At 43.1% G+C, this 23975-nt stretch overlaps 1 protein-coding gene across 13 annotated transcripts in view; it reads left to right on the top strand.

Annotated features, from left to right (window-relative positions):
• Nucleotides 1-23975, top strand: part of ARHGAP17 (Rho GTPase activating protein 17) — a 104234-nt gene that overhangs the window by 67973 nt on the left and 12286 nt on the right. For 11 of the 13 annotated variants that reach the window (XR_010323656.1, XM_064295718.1, XM_064295717.1 and 8 more), the window contains 9 exons: nucleotides 1526-1653; nucleotides 4068-4179; nucleotides 4730-4811; nucleotides 6589-6669; nucleotides 8750-8863; nucleotides 13927-14018; nucleotides 15422-15578; nucleotides 17501-17734; nucleotides 19599-19768. Coding sequence is in view for 12 of the 13 variants with exons in the window: in XM_064295718.1 (XP_064151788.1) it covers nucleotides 1526-1653; nucleotides 4068-4179; nucleotides 4730-4811; nucleotides 6589-6669; nucleotides 8750-8863; nucleotides 13927-14018; nucleotides 15422-15578; nucleotides 17501-17734; nucleotides 19599-19768 (1170 nt within the window). In the remaining variant the exon portion in view is untranslated. The remainder of the gene's footprint in view (nucleotides 1-1525; nucleotides 1654-4067; nucleotides 4180-4729; nucleotides 4812-6588; nucleotides 6670-8749; nucleotides 8864-13926; nucleotides 14019-15421; nucleotides 15579-17500; nucleotides 17735-19598; nucleotides 19769-23975) is intronic. The other 2 variants (XM_064295726.1, XM_064295729.1) reach the window with 1 other exon arrangement.

The following is a 23975-nucleotide window of genomic DNA, read 5'->3' as shown; positions in this document are numbered from 1 at the left end:
GGTTTGGAGTGTGCCCACCTTGGAGTGGTGACAGGTGGCATTTGGAGAGCTCCCCTGGGTCACTCTGATGTGGACCCGTGGGGGAAGGGTCATGTGGCCGTGTTCTTCTGTGTTGAAAATCACTGCTTTAGATGAAAGGGACGAAGTATTCAAGGTAAGATCTGGCTTCTGAGGGGAATATCACAGAAGTTCTGTCTTCTGAGAAGAGCCTGGCCCCCAGGTGCTTTTTCTGTTAGAACTTCCACTGGGCAGGAACAAGGGCTGGAGCCAGAGCGGAGAAGGGCTCCGGACAGTTCTGAGAGTGGCATGTGGCCTGCTCTCTGTTTTTGTCTGTCCCGACTCTTTTGCCTCACACCTTTCTTCATGTCTGCCCACTTGCTCTTTCCATCAGTTTTTCACTTTTTTACAAAGTCTCAGGTCCACAAGTGTGGGGTTTCATTTTTCTTCCTTCCCCTGTGTGCATATAATGCAGTGGGCCTGTGTGCCTGCATTTTACATAGAAGAGAGTGTATCATGGCACACTGGAGTCAATACTGCCTTCCTTGAGTCCAGGTTTCTAATATCCAGGCGGTGAAAGGAAAAATGCCCCTTAAAGGTGCTGAGAAGGGTGTGAGCTTTTCCTGTTGTTGTTGAAAGGGATGAAGCATTTCTCACTGGAGTATTTTCACCAACTGGTTTTCCCTCTTTTGCTTCTGTGCACGTCTCAGACAGCGTCCCCACGGGCAGGCCAACCTGAATCACGTAGTTCTTCTTATTCTGGTTTAATACTTTCATTTCCTAATTTTTTTTTTCCTACTTTCCTGCATGTATTTCCGCTAAGCTGCCTCAAATCTTTTATGGAATCAAGCAGGGTGTATGACCTGAAAAACATCCTAAAATATTGCTTTACTGCTGCTGTCTGCACAGCCTTCAGCCTAAGCTGCTTCGGGGTTGCAGATACTGCCTTTTTTTCTACTGAAAATTTTTGGTCCTGTTTGGGGTTTTGGCCTCAGAAACACTGCATGTCATGGCGATGTTGCATATGATATGAGTTCACATTGACAGTCTCCAGTCTTGTATGGCAAACACTTGGCTTGTGTTTGGAATTTTAAGAGATTATTTCCTTTTTCCTGTAGTAGGAGTCTATTTCTTGTCCTCTAGGTAGAAAGCCAGTGCTGCTTTGCATGGCTAAAGTAAACTTCTTCTCAGTGAAAACCTCCTTCAGATGAATCCTTCATTTTAGCGCCAGGCTGCCCACCTGATGCCCATCACTGTGGCTGTGGCGCCACCGTTGGAACTTCTACTGAGCAACTCTTACTGGGTGCCACGTGGGCAAGTTCAGGGCCCTCGTTCTACAAGTTACCTCCCCAGCCTTTTGTGCCCTAGCAAACGTTCATTGACAAAAGAAAATAGAACAGATGTTTCTCCCTTTCCCAGAGCCCCAACTACCAGTCTGCTAATAAATCCCCTTTGGTAGTTTGAGAGAAAATAAGTTTGCAACCCTGTGAGGTTGTGGGGTGTCTTACTAAACGGTTTGCTGCTGTAGATAAGTGGGCAGAGAAGCCAGCCTTTGGGACTCCATTGGAAGAACACCTGAAGCGGAGCGGGCGTGAAATCGCGGTCCCCATCGAAGCCTGCGTCATGCTGCTCCTGGAGACAGGCATGAAGGAGGAGGTGAGAGGTGCCGTGTGGGCTGGCCACCAGGTCTCCATGCCCTCTGCTCTGCCAGAGGAACCCCCCCATCATGCCTTCATTACCCAGCCACTCTGCAGACTGTGGCTTTCAAACTTGTCACCGTGACCCACAGTAAGAATACATTTTAAATTGAGACCCTGGTCACCCTCCATCTGTCTATAAATGACACAAAGGTTTCACAGAATAACGCTCACCTTCTTTCCTTGCAGTGACGTCTTTTTTCCCCCCTGTTCAGTCATTTCATTTTATTCACTCATTTCATTTTAAAGGCTGGCTGTGGTTTGTGAAAATGGATTTCAGGAAGCACTTCTGGACTAGAGCTTTCATTAGCTTTAGTTTTTAATAGCAAGTATCTGTAGCACTCTGTAATTCCTGGAGGATATTTACATACTTTTGTTTGGTGGAATCCTTCCAGGAAAGCCCTGAGCCCTGCAGGGAAGTCTCCCTGCTGTCCTTGTACAGATAAGGAGATCAGCACACAGGAGTTCACAAAGGCCTCATGGCCTGGGTGGAGCGGGAACCAAACCCAAGTGTTTTTTCTTTTTTTATTGTGCTTTAGATGGTTTATAGAGCAAATTAGTTTCTCATTAAACAGCTAATACACATTGTTTTGTGGCATTGGTTGCCAACCGTACGTGTCAACACTCTCCCCTTCTTGACTTTGGGTTCCCCATTACCAGCTTTCCTGTCCCCTCCTGCTCTCTTGTCGTTGCCCCTGGGTTGATATGCTGATTTAGTCTCGTTATTGTTTTATGGGCCTGTCTAATATCTGGCTGAAGGGTGAACTTCTGGAGTGACTTCAGTACTGAGTTAAAAGGGTGTCTGGGGGCTATACTCTCAGGGTTTTTCCAGTCTCTGTCAGACCAGTAAGTCTGTTTTTGTGTGTGTGTGTGTGTGTGTATGAGAATTTTGTTCTATGTTTTTCTACAGCTCTGTTGAGGGCCTTCTGTTGTGTGATTGCTGTCAGAGCAGTCGGTGGCGGTAGCTGGGCACCATCTAGTTGTGCTGGACTCAGTCTGGTAGAGGCTGTGGTAGTTGTGGTCCATTGGTCCTTTGGACTAATCTTTCCCTTGTGTCTTTGGTTTTCTTAATTCTCCCTTGCTCCAGACAGAATGGAACCGGTAGGGTATCTTAGATGGCTACTCATAAGCTTTTAAGACCCCAGACGCTTACTCACCAGGATGTAGAACATTTTCCTTATAAACTGTTACGCCAATTGAGCTAGATGTCCACAGAGACCATGGTCCCCAGCGGAGGCAAATATCATAAGTGAACAGCTTGATAAATTTCCACACACTGAACCCACCCATGTAACCCAATCAAGAAACATGCTGGACACCCCCGCCGCCCGTTTTCACTTCAGTCACTACCCCCTCCCCACGCAATATGACCTTGACTTCTAATAGCCTAGATAAGTGCTTCTCAACTAGGATGATTTTGCCCCCCAGGGGACATTTGGCAACATCTGGAAACATTTTTTGTGTTCACAGCTGAGGTGTGCTACTGGCATCTCATGGGTACAGGCCAGGAATGCTGCTAAATACCCTGTTATGCACAGGACAGGCACCTACAACAAAGAATTACATGGCCCAAACTGTCAGTAGTGCCAAGGTCAAGAAACCTTCCTGAGATTAATTTTGCCTAAAAGCCTAGTCTTATAACTCTACTGCCTCTCTCGGTCAGTCCCTCAGGCATTTTTCTCTCCTTTCCCTAAGTAACATTTAGTGTAGGGAACATGACAAGCAGCCTAGTCTAACAGTTATTCTTAAAATCTCAATGTTTTAAAAATATTCCTAAATGTAGAAAATCCATAACAAATCAAAGGGATCCTGGTGGTACAGTGGTTAGAGCACTTGGCTGCTAACCTGAAGGTTGGCGGTGTGAACCCACTAGCCACTCAGAGGGAGAAAGATGTGGCAGCCTACTTCTGTAAAGATTACAGCCTTGGGAACACTGTGGGGCAGTTCTGCCCTGTCCTTTAGAGTCATATGAGTTGGAATCAATTCAATGGCAGTGGGTTTGGTTTTGTTTTATAGCAAATCAACCTTGTGGAAGTATAAAATACTGTTTTAAGATCTGTTCTCGTAGGCACAAGTATTTAGCAATAGGGCAGAGCAAGAGCTGGCACTGATTAAAAATGGACTACTTTCTATCTGTCTGTCCTGCAAGGGGGACATGCTTGATCCTCCTCCTGCCTCCTAACAGCCCTGCTAGGCAGGCAGTGTTGCTGCTCTCTGCTCTCTGTTCAGAGAGGTGGGGAAGTGGGGGGATGGTGGGGGGAGGTGGGGGTTGACATCAGGCAGGAGAGAGGTCTCTTCCGTCAGACCAGACTGCACTCTTAGTTTAAGGCTCACAACTTGCACTTGATAGTAATGGCTTTTAATTGTCTTTAGGGCCTTTTCCGAATCGGGGCTGGGGCCTCCAAGTTAAAGAAACTGAAAGCTGCCTTAGACTGTTCTACGTCTCACCTGGATGAGTTCTATTCAGACCCCCATGCTGTAGCAGGTGAGTTCCGAGGAGGGTCTATGAGTCGAGTTGCTCTCAAAGCAGTGGGCTGTTCCTATTTCAGACAGCTGGTCAGCTAAAAATCCAATTTTAATTACAGATTTTAAGTGACAAAACTGAAGTAGTCCCGATAAACTTCCTAACGGCGAATTGTGTGTGTGTGTGTGTGTGTGTGTGTGTGTGTGTATCTTTTCTATTCCTGGGGTTTTTGGCTGGTTGATTTTTGTTTTCGTGCTTATTCTGTAAAGGTAAAGGTACCTTATAATTCAAATACTTGGAGACATGCTTCTATTTTCTTCCCTAAGTCACCCCCAAATCTAGATCTACCTAGAGAAATGATGTCTGTTAAGAGGGTGAAGTTGAAGCTAATTTTATTTTCTATTGAGCTCTCAATAATGTTTTACAAGGGCTCCCCACTGCCCCAGATTGTGATTTGTTCTATATACCTTGGACAATTGTAGTTGAAATAATCTCACTGTGCAAAATAACATGTGCCAAGATTCCCAGCCCTACCGCTTTTTATATTCAAGGAGAGTGGTTATAATTTCAGGTGCTTTAAAGTCCTATTTACGGGAATTGCCTGAACCCTTGATGACTTTTAATCTGTATGACGAATGGACCCAAGTTGCAAGGTAAGTTTAAGGAACGCTAAGTCTTAAAAATAAGAGGAAACAAAGTAATATTGTGCCACTTTTGTAAATCATTTTACCCTCGGTATATAAAATAGCATCAAAGTAGCAAAATAGGATTTATTATTTGTTAAGGAATATATGTCCCAGCTCTTTAAATTCAGAGTGAAAATATTAACTGTCATAATGATTAGTTTAGGAAAGTCACCACTTATGTATTATCTTAAATTTGAGTGATTTATATGTATGAAGACATACAGATTCATATGGATGAGCCACGTTACGGGATTGGCTGATCACAAACCCTCTTTTTTATATTGAAGTAAGTCCTGTAACTGGAGAGGAGTGCTGTACTAGCCAGTGGCATTGTGTTTGTTGGGCTGCATGCAGACTCAGCTGTGTGATAACATAATGGTGATATTATTATTAGTTATGATAGTTAACATTTATGGAGTGCGCTGTACTAATCTTCACACACATTACCTCCTATAACCAGTACCAGTTGCTATCAAATTGATTCTGACTTATGGAGACCCTATGTGTGTCAGAGTAAAACTGCTCTGCATAGGGTTTTCCATGGATGATGTTTTTGGAAGTAGATCACTGGGACTTTATTCCAAGGCATCTCTGTGTAAACTCAAACTGCCATCCTTTTAGTTAGTAGCGGAGTGTGTTAACCATTTGCCCTACCCAGGGACTCCTCATTCCTATAATCCTTATTTAACATCATAAAAGGCGGATGCGTTTGTTAATCTCATTTTAGAGCTGAGAAAACTGAGGCTTGGGAAACTAAGCAACAGGGCCAAGGCCATTAGCAAGTAATTGGCAGAGCTGGAGTTTAGACGCAGACCCGCCTGACCCAAAGACTGTTCTTTCCCCTCTGTTCCCAGCTTTAATCTGTCTGGGAACCATTGGCTTTAAGCAGGGCAGCTTTGCTTACAAGTTACAAAGTTGTAGAGTTTATCTTTGGCCAGCTCTCCAGACTGGGTCAGGTCTGAGAGGATGCTTTAAGTCCAAAGAGGTGTTGTATAGGTAACTTCTAACACTCTCTGTTACTGGTGGGTGGAGCTGACTTTGCTCTACAGGCCCTGGCATGTCCTTTTTGTTGTATGTTTCTGTGAAAACATAAATTATAAGTCAAAACCATATAGTAGAAGAGATTCTGTAATTGCTTCATAACAGAAATGGACTTCTTGATCTGGAGGCGCTGGGTGGTATGGTATTGAGAGCAAGGAAAACAAAGAGGTCTGGGTGCCTGTGAGTTTGGCCAACTGATCTGTGGCTCGGCCACATGTAGGATAAGAAAATATGTGCTCCACAGAACTGTACATTAATATACTCATTTTCTCACTGAATTTTACATGTAGAAAATTGTTGAGATGGTGTATGTTTTGTTATGTATATTTTCAGCACAATTTTTTTTTTAATACACATTTTCTAGATAGAATGTTCAGTGCCTCCTGTGCGCCAAGCATTGGTTTAGGTGACTTTGCATGGTTATGCCCCTGAAGCCTTACGACATCTCCCCAGATCGGCGTTGTTACAAATCAGGAAATAAGTCTTGGTGAGGTTAACTTACTGCTCAGAGTTAAATAGCTAGTGATGAAGCTGGTCTTTAACTCCAGATCTGTTTATTTCAAAATCCATGTTCTTCTCAAACTGTGCTTTTTCTGACAATGAAGGCATCTGTGATGTGAAGGCACATTAACACAGGTATTACTAATTAGTATGTGTTTTAATAAATTCGTTGTGAATAAAATTTTTTTTCTTTTTTTTTCAGTGTGCAGGATCAAGATAAAAAACTTCAAGATTTATGGAGAACATGTCAGAAGTTGCCACCACCGAATTTTGTTAACTTTAGGTATGTGTGGTTGATCCTGGAAACAAAGCCACCAGAGAGCTACATTGACTAGGGAGTGAGGATATGTTTAACCCCCCGCTGAGAGGTCGTTTCATTCAGGCATCCTTAAACAAACCAAGCCCAATGCCGTCCAGTGGGTTCCGACTTGTAGTGACCCTATAGGACAGAATACGACTGCCCCATAGGGTTTCCAAGAAGCGCCTGGTGAATTCGCACCACCAGCCTTTTTGGTTCACAGCCATAGCTCTTAACCAGGGCTCCCAGGCATACTTAACACATTAAAACAATGCTTTGGAGAGTAACTCAGGATTCCTGGGAAGGGGCCTTATGTCTATGATGGTGATGTATCTGAAGCGCCAGCATCATGCCTGGCAATACTGGGTAGGTTGAATTAGTATTTTCGCCCTGCGGCTATTGGAAAAAAATTCCTTTGAAAAATTCGGTTTCATAAACAGCATGTTAGATTTCGAATCTGAGTTGTTCAATATGTAAAGTCAAAATTAATCCATACTTGGATTTTCTGTAATGATATCTTTCATGTTACAAAATTTACTTTAAATAGAACGTAAATCATCCTACTAAACAAAATCTCAAGAAATGAAGACTGTATATTACTTTATGGAATTTCCCCTTTTCTGAAAAAATTTTGCCCTGGAACAGATTTCTGGAATTTAACCTCTATTTTCCCGTTGACTTTAAAATGTAACGTTGAAGAAGCATAGAGAAAAGGGGAAAAGGTGACCCCAGGGAATAAACCATTTAATACCAAAGAAAATTTTACGAGATACATGTCTGGTATGTTACATGGTCTTTAAATCTAGTCTTGGACTCTGTTACTAAGCTTAGCTAAATATTCCCATTTAATACCTTAAATATCAACCTTGCCTTATGGTTGGGTTAATATTTGTAATATCCCTTGTTGACTCATTTAACACACTGAGCTGTCAGTCTGTTCACTGTCTTATCGTGGGAGCTGAATTGCAGTTCTTAATAGGTTGGGGTTTGGCCTTTTATTTTATTATATACTTTTTAGTTTTTACTTAGTTCTCGAATAGGGAGTACATTCCTGTGGTTTATAACTTAAAAGGTACAGAAGGTGTACAGTGAAAAATCTCACTCCTCTACCTATCTCACAGCCTCCTAATTCCTCTCTTGAGGCATAGCCAGTGTTTTCAGTTTCTTATCTATCCTTCTAGCAAGAGTTGGTGCATATATAAGCAAATACATACTTGTGTGTGTGTGTATATATATATGCATATGGACATATTTTTTCCAACCCCCTCCTCTTCTACTCAAATGGTAGTATATATGGTATGCATCTTTATCCTTCTTGACTTTTTTGGCTTAACATACATCTTGGAGATTTTTCCATATCAGTACGTTATATATGTATTTTTTGCCTAGTATGCCACTGTACTACATACTGTACATTTATTTAACCAACCCCTATTGATAGGAAACCCTGGTGGCATAGTGGTTAAGTGCTGTGGCTGCTAACCAAAAAGGTCGGCAGTTTGAATCCACCAGGCACTCCTTGGAAACTCTAGGGGGCAGTTCTGCTCTGTCCTGTAGGGTCGCTGTGTGAGAATTGACTACATGGCAACAGGTTTATTGATAGGTAATTACGGTGTTCCTAATTTTTTGCTTTTATAGTGCTGCACTTATACCTAAGAGAGTATATTTTTAAGATACATTTGATATTTTCATAATTACAGCATAAGCGTTTTTAAATACAAGTTTTTTTATGTAATATACCTATACTACTTTTTTTTTTCTCACTATGTTTACATTAAAGATAATTTATCTAGGGGTAAAATATATAGGATATAAAGGAGAAGTGGATTAGAAACATAGCAGATAGAGGTTCTGAATCATTGAGATTTACATGTGAGTTATTTTATTCTCCTGAGCCCTAGGTTAGTCTGTTCTCTGAAACAGAGAATACAAGGAATTTGTAAAATGCTTAACCTGAGCCAGTTTTCTGGTTCAGTAACACTGCATTTAGCACCTAGGCACTAAGATAATATTCCTGCAAATATTTCAGAGTGGGCACTTTTCCCCCTTCCCTTTTGTTTCATAGGTATTTAATCAAGTTCCTTGCAAAGCTGGCTCAGACCAGCGATGTTAATAAAATGACTCCCAGCAACATTGCAATCGTGTTAGGCCCTAACTTGTTATGGGCCAAAAGTGAAGGGTAAGTAACCTTTCCTCATATCATCTTATTTTATTATCTTCTTTCCACCTGATGGAAAGAATGGAAATATAATTCAAGATAAACGCATTCTAGCTTAAGATGCACCCTATGATGTTCTGAAGTAGATTTTTCCACTTGGCTGACATTTTTGGAATACTGCTACGAGCAGACTGATGTCCCAGATGCTGGGTACACAGAGATGTATGAGACGTTGACTCAGTCCTCAAAGAGCTCTGCTCTTGGGTAGGAGGTAGGTAGACCAACAGCCACAGCATGATAACATTATGTCATAAAGCATGATGGGAACACAGATGAATGAACGTAATTCAGGCTGAGAAGTTCAGAGAAAGCAGAAGTTGGAAAATAGCACCTAAATTGTACCTTAATGAATTAATAGGATACTGCAGAAAAGACCTATGAGTGAAGGCATTGCAGGCATGAAAGGGACTGGTTTCTGCAGTTTAGGGATCTATTGCATAGTGAGGACAGAGGATGTGAGACTGCAACTGATCAGACTAGGACCAAGTTACACAGGTCCTCAAGTATCTTGCTGAGGTGTTTAGAACTTGTTTTATGGGTCACAGGGGAGCCATTATAGTTTCTAAGCAGAAGAATGACTTCATCAGATTGCACTTTAGAAAGATAAATGTGTTGGCATTGAGAAATGTGGATTGGATAGAGGAGAGAGGTCAGGGAGATCAGCTAGAAACTTCTGGGAAGTCGCCAACATTGCTTGAGTATTTACTCTGCTGCTTCACTATGATTATCTCTTTAAGCCTCACAAATAGCCCTTAAGGTGGGTGCTATTGCCCTAATTTTTACAGATGAGGACTCTGAGCCTTAGAGAGGACAAGCAACTTGCTTCAGGTTGCATAGCAGGGAAGTGGTGGAGCCAAGGTGCTGGTTGCAGAGTCTGTGTCCTTAGCCACCTCTGCCCTTCCCTGCCTCCCATTACTGCTAGTCAGCTTTGTAAAATCATGAACAATTCAAGTGTCCATTAAAAAATACAGTAACTTTTTAAATCAAAGTCTCCTTCCTTCCTTTCTTCCATCCCTCCCTTCTTTCATGTATGCTCAACCTTGTTTCAGAAAGTAGTTATAAGATTACTTACAAAAACCCAGTACCATGAAGTAAAATTAAAGGTAAGTAGATATTTTTTTTTAGATATACAAAGTTAGTTATATACCTCGTATTTTATAGCAAAATAAACTCCAGTTAGACTAAAGAGTTCAATATAAAAACTGAAGCCATAAACGTGGCTCGTATGTATTTGTTAGTTTTGGGTATGGAAAAGGTTTTTCTAGGCATAAAAGCAGTGCAAGAAACAATTTAAAAAATGGGTAGATTTGACTATAAAACAGCCACAAGCTTCCATATGTCAGAAAGCACCTTAAACAAAGGACAGTTCGCACACTAGGAAAGATTCCAAAATATCCAGAATATAGAAAAAGGTCTTACGAACCGTTAAATACTGCTTCCTCTGAGAGAAAAAAATTGGCAAAGAATATGAAGAGACAGTTCTTTGCAGATTGAACAGGGTTCTAAGGCATTAGGGGTAATAGGAGTCCGATGGATGGTGTGGCGAGTGGGGGAAGAGGAGTAGGAAAGGGTGGGAAGGATAATTTGCAGGGAGAGCTTGTCTAAAGAATTGCATTTTAAGCGGGGATGTGAAAGGAGCCAGATCTTCTGCTTCGTTGGAAAATGGAGTGAAAATGTCCCTTCTGGTGGAAAGAGAGGAGAGAGTGAGAGAGAGAGGAGACAGGTTGGGGCGGTCAGACCTGGGATCAAACTTCATGGGGATTCAGCCTCCTCATCTGTAGAATGGGCCTCATAACTGGTTATTGCAAAAATGAATATAAACGAGGTGAAGAGCGTGAAGCACTAGAGTATGGTAGGTGGTCGGGGCTGGGGGTGGCGGTCAGTCCTCTGCAGGTTGCTTGCTTTCATGGTGTTCTGACTCCCCATTGGAATATGAGCTCCTTGATGGGTAGAGAGGGTGATCCTTGAGACACTTTCAACTTCCAAACACTCAACTTGGAACCAGTCCAGATACATGACAACCTTAAGCGTAAATGTCCCATGCTTAGGTTTTCTGATACAATAAATAGTAAGAGGCACGTTGTAACAATGAATACTCTTGGTTACATTACATACAAATTTGTTTTTTTAGTGACCTTGGGCCTTAGAAGGTAACTATCACTTGCAATACTGTACAAATAGGAAAATGCCACCTTTTTTGCAAACCAATTTAAAACCAGCATTTTGACATGCCACTTGCTTACCGGCTCTACTTGCTCATGGCTGCCTATGTGTGGCATGGACACTAGTTGTTATCACGGTGCAGGTTAAGGAGTGATAGCTGAGTCAGGGCAGTTTTTCCCCTGGGCTGATCACTGCCACACTCATAGGCCAGAGCCTCGTGGATTTAATTTTAGCATCTATACTTAAAATATTTTATCTTTGCTGTAAAAGACCTATACAAAGAAAACTACAAAGTACTTCTGCAAGAAACTAAAAAGGACCTACTTAAGTGGAAAAACATACCTTGCTGATGGATGGGAAGACTTAACATAGTAAAAATGTCTATTCTACCAAAAGCCATCTATACATACAATGCACTTCCGATCCAAATTCCAATGACATTTTTTAATGTGATGGAGAAACAAATCACCAACTTCATATGGAAGGGAAAGAAGCCCCGGATAAGTAAAGCATTACTGAAAAAGAAGAAGAAAGTGGGAGGCCTCACTCTACCTGATTTGAGAACTTATTATACAGCCACAGTAGTCAAAACAGCCTGGTACTGGTATAACAACAGGCACGTAGACCAATGGAACAGAATTGAGAACCCAGATATAAATCCATCCACATATGAGCAGCTGATATTTGACAAAGGCCCAGTGTCAGTTAATTGGGGAAAAGATAGTCTTTTTAACAAATGGTGCTGGCATAACTGGATATCCATTTGCAAAAAAATGAAACAGGACCCATACCTCACACCATGCACAAAAACTAACTCCAAGTGGATCAAAGACCTAAACATTAAAGACTAAAACGATAAAGAGCATGGAAGAAAAAATAGGGACAACGTTAGGAGCCCTAATACAAGGCATAAACAGAATACAAAATATTACCAAAAATGACGAAGAGAAACCAGATAACTGGGAGCTCCTAAAAATCAAACACCTATGCTCATCTAAAGACTTCACCAAAAGAGTAAAAAGACCACCTACAGATTGGGAAAGAATTTTCAGCTATGACATCTCCGACCAGCGCCTGATCTCTAAAATCTATATGATTCTGTCAAAACTCAACCACAAAAAGACTAACAACTCAGTCAAGAAGTGGGCAAAGGATATGAACATGCACTTCACTAAAGAAGATATTCAGGCAGCTAACAGATACATGAGAAAATGCTCTCGATCATTAGCCATTAGAGAAATGCAAATTAAAACTACTATGAGATTCCATCTCACTCCAACAAGTCTGGCATTAATCCAAAAAACACAAAATATTAAATGTTGGAGAGGCTGCGGAGAGATTGGAACTCTTATACACTGCTGGTGGGAATGTAAAATGGTACAACCACTTTGGAAATCTATCTGGTGTTTTCTTAAAAAGTTAGAAATAGAGCTACCATATAACCCAGAAATCCCACTCCTCGGAATATACCCTAGAGAAATAAGAGCCTTCACACGAACAGATATATGCACACCCATGTTTATAGCAGCTCTGTTCACAATAGCAAAAAGCTGGAAGCAACCAAGGTGTCCATCAACGGATGAATGGTTACATAAGTTGTGGTATATTCACACAATGGAATACTATGCATTGATAAAGAACAGTGACGAATCTGTGAAACATTTCATAACATGGAGGAACCTGAAGGCATTATGCTGAGTGAAATTAGTCAGAGGCAAAAGGACAAATACTGTATGAGACCACTATTATAAGATCTTGAGAAATAGTATAAACTGAGAAGAACACATACTTTTGTGGTTACGAGGGGGGCGAGGGAGGGTGGGAGAAGGTTATTTACTGATTAGTTAGTAGATAAGAACTACTTTAGGTGAAGGGAAGGACAATACTCAATACAGGGAAGGTCAGCTCCACTGGACTGGACCAAAAGCAAAGAAGTTTCGGGGATAAACTGCTTCAGAGGTCAGTGGAGCAAGGGTGGGGGTTTGGGGACCATGGCTTAAGGGGTCTTCTAAGTCAATTGGCAAAATAATACTATTATGAAAGCATTCTGCATCCCACTTTGAAATGTGGCGTCTGGGGTCTTAAATGCTAACAAGCGGCCATCTAAGATGCATCAATCGGTCTCAACCCACCTGGATCAAAGGAGAATGAAGAATACCAAGGTCACACGATAACTACGAGCCCAAGAGACAGAAAGGGCCACATGAACCAGAGACTTATATCATCCTGAGACCAGAAGAAGTAGATGGTGCCCGGCCACAACCGATGACTGCCCTGACAGGGAGCACAACAGAGAACCCCTGAGGGAGCAGGAGATCAGTGGGATGCAGACCCCAACTCCTCATAAAAAGACCAGACTTAATGGTCTGACTGAGACTAGAGGAATCCTGGTGGTCATGGTCTCCAAACATTTTGTTGGCCCAGGACAGAAACCATTCCTGAAGACTACTCATCAGATATGGAAGGGACTGGACAGTGGGTAGGAGAGAGATGCTGATGAAGAGTGAGCTACTTGTATCAGGTGGACGCTTGAGACTGTGTTGGCATCTCCTGTCTGGAGGGGAAATAGGAGGGTAGAGAGGGTTAGAAACTGGCAAAATTGTCACGAAAGGAGAGACTGGAAGGGCTGACTCATTATGGGGAGAGTAAGTGGGAGTATGTAGTAAGGTGTATACAAGCTTATATGTGACAGACTGACTTGATTTGTAAGCGTTCACTTAAAGCTCAATAAAAATTATTAAAAAATTTTATATATTTAAAAAAAAAAGTTTTATCTTTGCAAAATCATTGAACTGATGCAACCTGCAGAAATTAGAGGCTGCCTGGGGAAAGCATTTTAATTTTGTGAACTTCCTTCACAGAACGCTTGCTGAAATGGCAGCAGCCACATCTGTTCATGTGGTTGCAGTGATTGAGCCCATCATTCAACACGCCGATTGGTTCTTCCCAGAAGGTACTTTTCGTTTTAATTGGCTGCCAAAGCAACATTACAATAGCATAAAAAAGTCTTTTTAAGAAGAAAATACTCAGTATTATCTCTTAATAATTACATAATCGATTTGACTCTTTAATGTTTTTTTTCAGTCTTTGTTCATTTACTTTCGTATTTTAGCATAATGGTAACCATAGTATTTCGTATTTCACTTAAGTAACTGTAAAGTTATCCACTCAGCTGGAGTATGTTGAATACCCACTATGTGCCATATGTTTTGCTGGGAAGACATGCAGTCTTCTCTGGAGGAATTCGGGCCACTAGCGAAGGCAGCCACATAAGCAGATAAATTGTAATGCATGGCAAAGTAGAAAAATAGATGGAGAGAGAAATATTTGATGAACTCAGATGTTAGGAAAAGGGAACCAAGGATTGCTTTCCAGAGAGGTGACATTGAAAATGTGCGTGAGTTTTTCACTTGGAAGCGGGCTCTTTGTTTCTCTAGCTAGGTAGTTAGATATGGGCACAAGTGGAAGATAAAGCTGGAAAGGTTGATTTGGGCCTGTTTGTGAAGATCCAAATGGGCTGTTCAGGAAATTAGGACATTATCCTATAGACAATCGATTTTCAAACCATGTTTGTTGCGATCCTGGGATCCACTGAGGTTCCCATGGGTCCCCTTGGGTGTGTTTGGGAGTCTGGGCCTCCCACCCTTGCTTCAACCAGAGCAGCCCTGCTGTCTCATCCACTAGAGTATAAGCTCCGTGCTGCCAGGGCTGTGCTCATCTTTGCTTCACCACAGCCTTCCCATCACCAAGAACCATGCCTCACTCATGGAGGTTGCTCAGTAAATATGTGTTGGATGATTGAATTTTTTCTTATTTCTATTTATATCAAACTATCTCTTATTTTTTGATAATTAAAATAAGTAATCCATGCTCATTGTCCTCGTCTACATTCCATTTTTTTTTTTTTCTTTGCAGAAGAGTTGTATAAACTTATATTCTGAATCAGACCCCATCTCTAGTTCTCTTACATTACTTCCCACTGGTCTGGTAAATTATTTTTAAGAAGATGAGAGTACCCGAGGCTTCCACTTGTGAAATAATGAGGGCCTATGCCCTGAAGAATGGGCTTCCTATTTCAGTGGAGCCTTTTAAAGCTCTCTCAACCCATACGCTCTAATGTCTTCTTGTTGTTACTTGCTGTTGAGTGCATTCCAACATCTGGTGACCCCATGTGTGCAGAGTAGAACTGCACTGCATGGGGTTTTCAAGGATGTGACCTTTTGGAAAAAGATAAACAGACCTGTCTTCCCAGGTACCTCTGGGTGGGTTCAAACTGCCAGTCTTTTGGCCAGTAGTCAAGCACTTAACTATGTGTGCCACCCAGGGGCTCCTCTTTGTTTGTTTTTCTTCTTGCAGAGATTGAATTTAATGTGTCAGAAACATTTGCGCCTCTCGCCATCCCGAATTCCAATCACTCATCCCACACTGGAAATGACTCTGACTCAGGGACCCTGGAGAGGAAGCGGCCCGCCAGCATGGCAGTGATGGAAGGGGACCTGGTTAAGAAGGAGAGGTGTGTTTAGAGCTGTTCGTTTTCAAGCCAGCAGTAGATACCACGTAGAGGAATTGCTAACCCCGCGGTACCTGGTACTGGCCCAGTGGACTTGTAATGTGAGAGTGGCCTACTATGTACCCATGACTGATAGGTTCCAGATGGTTTCAGGAACTCTGCTGTAGTTTATTCCAAGCCTTAATCTGACCATGAAGTAGGTGGGTTGCCTGTCAGTTTATATCATAGGCATTTGAGTTTTACTTCATGATCTGTGATAAGCCCCACAGTGGAACAGCAGCATACACACATGTTCAGAGTTACCTGTATGTGTTAATTGGGGAAAAGAGAGAGGGAAAAAGATTTAAAAATTAGGTAGTGTGGATAGATGTCTGAGAGTAAGCGTGAGAACAATGGAGCTCTCATGATGAGCTGCCTGTTTAAAGAGACATTTTTGGGTCGAACTTGGCTCCTCAGTGGACACCAGCCACTGACTCTGATGCTCCACTGGAGTAAACCACGGTAATTCCCAATTCTGAAAAAGAGCCATGCTAACCTTAGTGAGGGGCAGTGTGTATGCCTGCACGTTATGCTCTGTGGGCAGTTGGTGGGATTCTTCAAGGGTAATTAAAGCTGATGGTGATCTGGGCCTTCAGATGCCAGTCATTGCAGTGGGCGTGATGGAATGCCACAGCATTCCCTGTGCCCGGATTGCTGGGGGAGGCCTGTGTGAATTGATGTGCTTTCCCTGTGTACATGTAGTAACATCACTGGAGATAGTTTTACACTAAAACTGAACAACATGCTCTCGTTTTAATTGCCTGGTCTTATTGAGAGGGGTGTTTTGTTTTTTTTTTCACCCAAAGCAAAGGAAAATGCTTTACTCATATTCTCTCATCCTGAGATTCACATTTATTCTGTGTAGAAGTTTTGCTTGTCAGAACTCCTATCCACACATTTGATAGTATTTCCTGTTGACAAACTGACCACAACCAAATTACCGTTGTTGTGTGCCGTCAAGTCTATTGGGATTCATAGCAACCTTATAGGACAGAGTAGAACTGCCCCATAGGATTTCCAAGGCTGTAATCTTTACGGAATCAGACTGCCACATCTTTCTTCCACTGAGTGGCTGGTGCGTTCCAACCACCAACTTTTGGTTAGCTGAGCGCTTAACCAGTATGCCACTGGGGCTCCTTACAGCAAAATTAGCCTTCGCATATTTCAAGTTATAAAATATAATACCTGGGTCCATTTAGCACACAATGAACGATTCTTAATTATCTACCTGGGATAGAGCCTCCCTGCCAGCTCCCTGAGCTAAACAAGAGCCCAGGGAACCATCTATCTTTTTATTTTTTGAGAAAAAGTTCTGAAGGTCATACATCAGTGGCCTTGAGTGAAAAGTGAGTCTTCTTCCTATCCTGTCCTCCAACCCCCAGCCCCTTTGCAAAAGCAGCTGTTTTCTTCCGATCTTAACGCGTCCTTTCAGATACCTTCTTTGCGTGTGCTCACATGAATGTCTTACACCTCTTCTTCATGAAGTGGCAGTGTGGCGCACCTACTTTATGTCGCCGCGCTGGTAGGACTTCCGGACTCGGCTTCCACCTCGTTCCCCGAACACACAGATTTAGTGTGGAAATAAACATGTTAACCTGATGTCACTCCAGATGAGGCTTGCTGGTTTGCTTTCAGCTGCTCACGACCACATCGATAAAGACCATTGGTCACTATCAGGTCTGTTGGCTTTCTTCAGTTTTAAAGCCAAGTCGAGCTGCTTACCTTGGTAATAGGGATGACCATTAACCTGGTCCTGCTGCTTCACTGCATGCTAGACAACTTGGGTGGCTGTCCCCGTGTGTGGGTTTTAACACACGCGGACTGATGGGCTTCTGTCTCCGTCATTGGCTCGCATGGTGTGTTGACTATTTCTTCTCTCTGTGTAGCTTTGGTGTGAAGCTTATGGACTTCCAGGCCCACCGGCGGGGTGGCACTCTAAATAGAAAGCACATATCCCCCACTTTCCAGCCGCCACTCCCGCCCACAGATGGCAGCACCTTGGCTCCTGCGGGCCCAGAGCTCCCTCCCCAGAGCTCTAGAGCTGAAAGCAGCACAGGGGGTGGGGCTGTCCCCTCCTCTGTAGGCACGCTGGAGCAGGGGCTGAGCCCGGGCGATGGCAGGTAAGGAGGCCAGCTTCTGCTGGCAGTAGTGCTGGGCATCCCAGCCTTCTCACAGTTCTGGCCGTTAGTGTGGCATCCATGCCCAAGGACATCACTTCCACCTGAGTGAACCCCGTTTGCCCTCAGTCCTCCAGATGGCAAAGGGTGGAAAAAAGACTACAAATTGCTTGCTTCCTTTCCTGTTTTCAAAAGAAAGCAACATTGGTTTGCATTCTTTACCATATTACTGCTGTGGTAGTGGAAGCTGGAAGCCGGTAGCTGTCTAGCAATGTTATAAACCTCTTTTGCCTGTTCATGTAAACTGTCAGTGTTCTGTGCCATTTGCTGTTGTCGTCCAATACGCTAACTAATCAGAGGAGCCAGTGTTTGGATGCAGCAGGTCCATTGCAGTATTCCTGGCATTCATTCATTCAGCAGATTCACTGAGTAGCTGATATGTACTGGTACTGGGCTAGGCTCAGTAGGGGACTAAGACCCCCACAGCTTTCAGTCTTCTCAGGGTGTTGGTACATGAATACAAGGTAGAAAATAAAGAGGGTAGATTTTCTTAAAAGGCTCTTTTGGTCACTCAACTTTATAAGTCACCTGGAGTGGGCCACTTTAAGAGAAGTTACCCTTGAACTTGAGCATTTTATTTAGTTTACATTAATTCAGTTTTCCACACTGATCTCTACATATGACCACCAGAGACCCTTTTAGGTGGCATCTCAGATAGTTCAGAGCCCGCTAGAGAGGATGTGCTAAAATGTTTATCACTTGCTACTTTGGCTACCTATAAAGCACTAAATGATCAAAGTGAATGTGCATAAAACAAGGAGATGAACTTGCCTTTGGAGCAGAGCTCTCTCATCTCGTCTCCTTCTGGGTGGGGGTCTAGGGGTACCCGGAAGTGCATGAAGCTGCTTTATGAGATAACAGACTTGTTCCATCCTCGTAGCTGAACTCTGAATGTTCTGTGCCTTCTTGAGTTTCTTTTCATTCATACAGTTTGGGAAAGTTCACTTTCACATTAAAAAGAAGGCTTCAGGCTTTATAGGGCTTCATAGGCATGTCAGGGGCAGCATGTTGGCCTGTAAGTAACCGCTGCTCCACACGTGTTGTTGTTTAAGAAAAAAAGTATTAGCAAATTCACACGTTTTCATTTATTCAAGGCATTCGATTTTTTTAATCAAGGCTATGTCTATTATTTAAGACAGTAATTTGTCTTCACAGCAGAAAAATAAATGGAATAATCAGTCATCAATTTGTTATTTGCTTTTTATAGTCTCTAGGTATTTTTATACGCATTTCACTAATGTATGGCAGTCACCTTTTGGCGACCTTGACCAAATGTAACTGAAAAGTTTAGCAGAAAATGTTCTGAACCAGGAAGTCAGAAGTGTGACCTCTGACCTCTACCCCACTGCTAACTCTGGGACTTGGAACGATCATTCAGCTTCTCAAGTTTCGTTTTCCCCAAGTCGAAATTACTGATAATAATCGAACAGTTTATTATTTACTGTGTTACTATTTTGCCTTAGCAAAATAAGGATATGTCAAAATCCCATTATTCTGAAATCGAAAAACCCTTTCCTGTTTTTTAACGTTGCCCTCTTCAAATACAAGCAAATTAGACCTGAAAGTTCCTTTTTGGTGGCTCTGAAATGGTCTCTATCAGGACATGTGAGTGGCAGTGTAGTTGGAGGACAGTTTGATATAATGGCTCTCATAAGATATGCAGTCCTATCTGGCACCTATTAAAATTTAAGATTCACCTACTTGCCCACTGAAGTGAAAACTCTGGCTGGAATCTTATGCTTTCTAGCATGCTTAGCTTTTCTAGCTGGGAATACCTGACAACTAACATGACTTTTGCCCCCCATAGTCCTCCAATATCCAAGGACTCTGTGTCTGCAGCTGTGCCTGCACCGGGGAGGAACAGCAGTCAGATAAGCCCTGGCCCAAACCAGGCCCAGGCAGCTGCCAGCTCCCATCAGCTTTCAGCCGGCCCAGCTCACAATTCTGCTGGTCCCAGCCCTCACACTCTGCGCCGAGGTAAGAAGCCGTTTCTACTCTGTGTGCGCCCTTGGGGACAGATGTACAAGCCTCCTGGGGTTAGCGCAAGGATTCAGGTGGCAGAGATTTCAGACACATCTTTTCTATGTCCATTATAAAAATGACTAGTAGGAAAATCAGTCATTAAAGAGAAAGGGGCGGGGGGGTGGAAAATGAAAAAAATAGCAGAAAAGCAGACATTTAAGGATATGTTTTCCCTTAGAGGCCACAAAGCTTAACAAACAAAAAGTCATTTCTCCAGAAACACTCCCACGTTTCCAGGAATCTGGTGTTCCAAGCCCTGGAAGCCCAACAACCTGTGTACTATCCAGGGTTTGTGGGCCGTGGAGCCCTTGTACCCTCTGAATTAGGGTCAGGGCTTTCAGGGGCCTATTTACATATAATCTAATCTGTTCCCTCCCAGGCCCCTATAGTCTTGAACCCAGCCACCAGGGGAATGGCTTAAAACATAAAGCAGATCATGTCATGTCTTGCTTGAAACTTTCCAGTGGCTTCTGTGTAAAACCCCACCATGGGCCCTGTGTGGTCTGGTGTGGGCTACCTCTGAGCCCATGTTACCACTCTCCCTTCTCTTGCTGCACTTCAGCCACACTGGTCTACTCTCTATTCCTTGGATCCCCTGAACTTATTCCCTCTTTAGAGCTTCTGTACTTTTTTCTTCCAGAACATTCTGCCCCACATTTTCATGTGGTTTCTTCTTGTCACTCAGGTCTCAGCTCAGCAGGTACTTCCTCTATGAGGCCGTCCCTGAGCACTCAGCCTGAGTCGGCAACCACCAGTCAAAAACCAATTGCCATCAAGTTGATTCTGACTCATGGCAACCTCACGTGTGTCAGAGTAGAACCGTGCTCCATAAAGTTTTCAATGGCTGATTTTTTTTTCCAGTAGATAGCCAGTCCTTTCTTCTGAGGCATACATGGATGGACTCACACTGACAATCTTTCATTTAGCAGCCAGGTATCGTACCACCCAGGGACTGCCCCCCAACCTGCAAAGTCATTCTTTATCATCCCACCCTATTTGTTTCTTTCAGAGCGCCTTCCTCAATTTGAAAAATTTTCACTTGTTATTTTAGCTTATTGTTTGTCTCGCCAGCCTCTGAGCGAGCTATGATCTTACTTGTCCCATGCATGCCAGTATTCCTAGCCCTTGAACCATGCCTGTCACAGTGTGGGCCCTCGGTAAACATTTGCAACTTGGGAGCTCCGGCTGCCTCTTAGTTCTAAAATAACTGGGGATGATTTTTGACAGTGTTGTCACAACTGGGGGTTGCTACTGGCATCTAGTGGGTAGAGGCCAGGGGTGCTGCCAAACATCCTAGAATGCACAAGACAGTCCCCCACAACAGGGAATTATTTGGCCCAAAATGTCAATAGTGCCAAGATTAAGAGACCCTGCTCTAGAAAAGGACATGATTCAATGAAGGTGTTTCTAGAGCAAATTAAAACATATGTGAACCAGGGTGTCCAATGTCTTCATTCCCAACTGCGTTTATCTAGAATAGCACTCACCACAAAGTGACTTGTCATTTTGGTAACTCAAGGAAGAGTGAATTTGTTATAACAAGTGTATTTTGTGTGTGTAGTAATAAATATATTTTTGAATCTGTATTATTTTTACTATCTTCTCTGTTACCAAGGCTGGAGAAATAGAATAAGTAGCAGTATTGCCCTTGAAAAACCTCCCGTTGGTTGGAAAGATTAAGGTGTACACATGATGAATCCCTAGAGAAATAATTCTAAGGCAACACGTACCGCATGTATAAAACAGTATTGTACAGATGATTTACATAAGTGCTAAGGGAAGGCAAAGAGTATGTGTACCCACAGAGGTAGAAAAGAACTGAGAGGGCATTCTGCCAGGGGCAGGAACGAGCACGATTGTACTGTCTAGGGAAGTTTTATCTGCTACTCCAAGGCCAGGACTTCAGGTCAGTGTGTGACAAAAATCACACATGAGCAGTATTACTCTTGAACATCTGCAAGGATGCCCCACAGGAAGCTCAGTAAACCTGGAATAAACCCATTGCCATCGAGTCAGTTCCGTTTCATAGCGACCTTATAGGACAGAGTAGAGCTGCCCCATAGGGTTTCCAAGGAGTCGCTGGTGGATTCAAACTGCTGACCTTTTGGTTAGTAGCCGAGCTTTTAACCACGGTGCCACCAGGACTCTGCTAAATCCAGAACAGAAAGGGTATTTTCCCTTAGCAGATCTCAATTCTTTAGATACTGACTTGAGTTTAGGGGCCATGTTGTATAAAACTATATGTGTGTTTCAAAAAGAATCATGCTCATCATGGGAGATGCTCACACTCAGAGGGTGCGGGATGGAAACTGACCCCGGCAGCAGCTGCTGAGGGCCCCACCTTCTTCTCACTCACTGCTTTGGTCCCTCTTCTCCTTTTTTGGCTGAGCTCTTATCATTGGATTCTCATATGAAACTGCATGTCGGCGGTAACAGCTTTGCAGTGGGGAACGGTGAAGACACTGGTCCAACAGCCTCGAAGGCCATGCCCAAGCTCTAGCAAGGAACGAAGTGGGTAGGCTGGGTAGGGCCAAGGTGGAAGCCTTGCAAAGCCAGGGTGAGTGTTTGAACATGACCTCTAAGCAGTGGGGAGCCCTTCCAGGTAAAGTGGAGTGGAGTGGTGTGCAGAGCGGTGTTTTGGGGACGTTGGCTTGGCCGTAGAAGAGGCTGCACTGGCTGTGCAGTAATGCCGGCAGATGGGGCCCCACCTCAGGGGAAGGCAGTGGCCACCTGGGGCGAATCCAGGAGAGTCAGATATTCTCTCCTGGATTGGTTCCTGCTGCTCAGGAGGAGAGATGATAAGTGGGAAAAGGCCCTGGACTCAGGTTTGAGTTCTAGCTTTTGCCTAAAGTTACGTAGCTGGTTAAAGGCTATTAGTTTGGGGTCTCCTAAAAAAAAAAAAAATTTTTTTTAACTTAATTTCAACAAATGTAAAGTAGAAATAAGAATACCTCCTTAAGATATGTCCATCTGCTTCTGAGAACTCAATCAGCGAAAAACCCTGTGAAGCACAGTTCTACTGTGACACACACAGGGTCACCATGAGTTGGAATCAAGTTGACAGCAACTGGTTGGTGGTTGGTTGGATCTGTGAAAGCACAATCTTTATAAAGCACTTCAGGAATGTCAGGTGGAAATTTTACAAATTACAGGCAGGGAGGCAAATTCAGGTATACTGCTTGGTTACAGGCTCCCTACCCCCGCCCCCTTAATCTTTCTTAAGGCCATCTTCTTTGGGTCAGCCTCATCTTCATATGTACCCCCGTCTCGACTAACCCTTGAGAAAATTACGTCTTCTCTGCCCAGATGCCAGGTATGACCCTGGTGTCAGATTGAAACTTTTCTTCATAGCCACATTTGGAGGCCTTTCTGCCTCCTAATTCCTGCATCCACAGCTTTTGGGCTTCCTGGCAGGATGGGTTTGATCCTTTCTGCTCCCATCTCAGCCCCCCACCACCTTTTTCCGTGGTCTTACACAGCTCTTCCTTCTTGCCAGCCTTGCCTCAACATGGAACTTGGATCCCATCACCTGTCATACTGCTATTGTGTGTCCTTTGCATCCTTAAATGTCAGGAATGGTCTTTTTTTCAGTATGGATTTACAATTAATACTGCTTAGACCAGAATGCTAGAAAAAAAAAAAGTTTGTGGCAACCAGCATTTGGCTAATATTCCAAATTAAGCTAAATGTTCCTTCCTTTGTTAGCTGGTTGGTTGTTTCTTTGTGAAAAGGTTTTCTGAGTTCCAAGGTCAAAAGTTCTAGCCCAGCATAGCTGAGCAGACTATATTCTTTTCAATCCTGAATTCTGAGCCACAATCCTGAATTGTGACCAAGGAGCCACATAGTGTAGGAAAGAAGAAGAAGAAAGAAGAGTCCAATGCAGTCCATGTGTCCTGGGTCTGAACCTCCGTTCTGCCACTGACTAGCTGTGTGACCTTCTGTGAAACACTTGACTTCTCTGAGTCTCAGTTTTTTCCACCATGAAATGGGCGTAACACTGTCTATCTTGCTGTGAACTTTACGATACTTAAGTGAGATAACTTATGTAAAGTGCCTAACCTAGTGACATGTTAGGTGAATGATACATTTCAATTTCTTCATTTCCTTCTCCCTTTCCTGGAGGACGGGTAGGACCTGAGCACAACATGAAAAGTATTAAAGT

The sequence above is a fragment of the Loxodonta africana genome, chromosome 12 (assembly GCF_030014295.1).
Source record: "Loxodonta africana isolate mLoxAfr1 chromosome 12, mLoxAfr1.hap2, whole genome shotgun sequence".
NCBI lineage: Eukaryota > Metazoa > Chordata > Mammalia > Proboscidea > Elephantidae > Loxodonta > Loxodonta africana.
The sequence above is the reverse complement of the archived record's forward strand: the minus strand, read 5'-3'. Positions and strand labels throughout refer to the sequence as shown.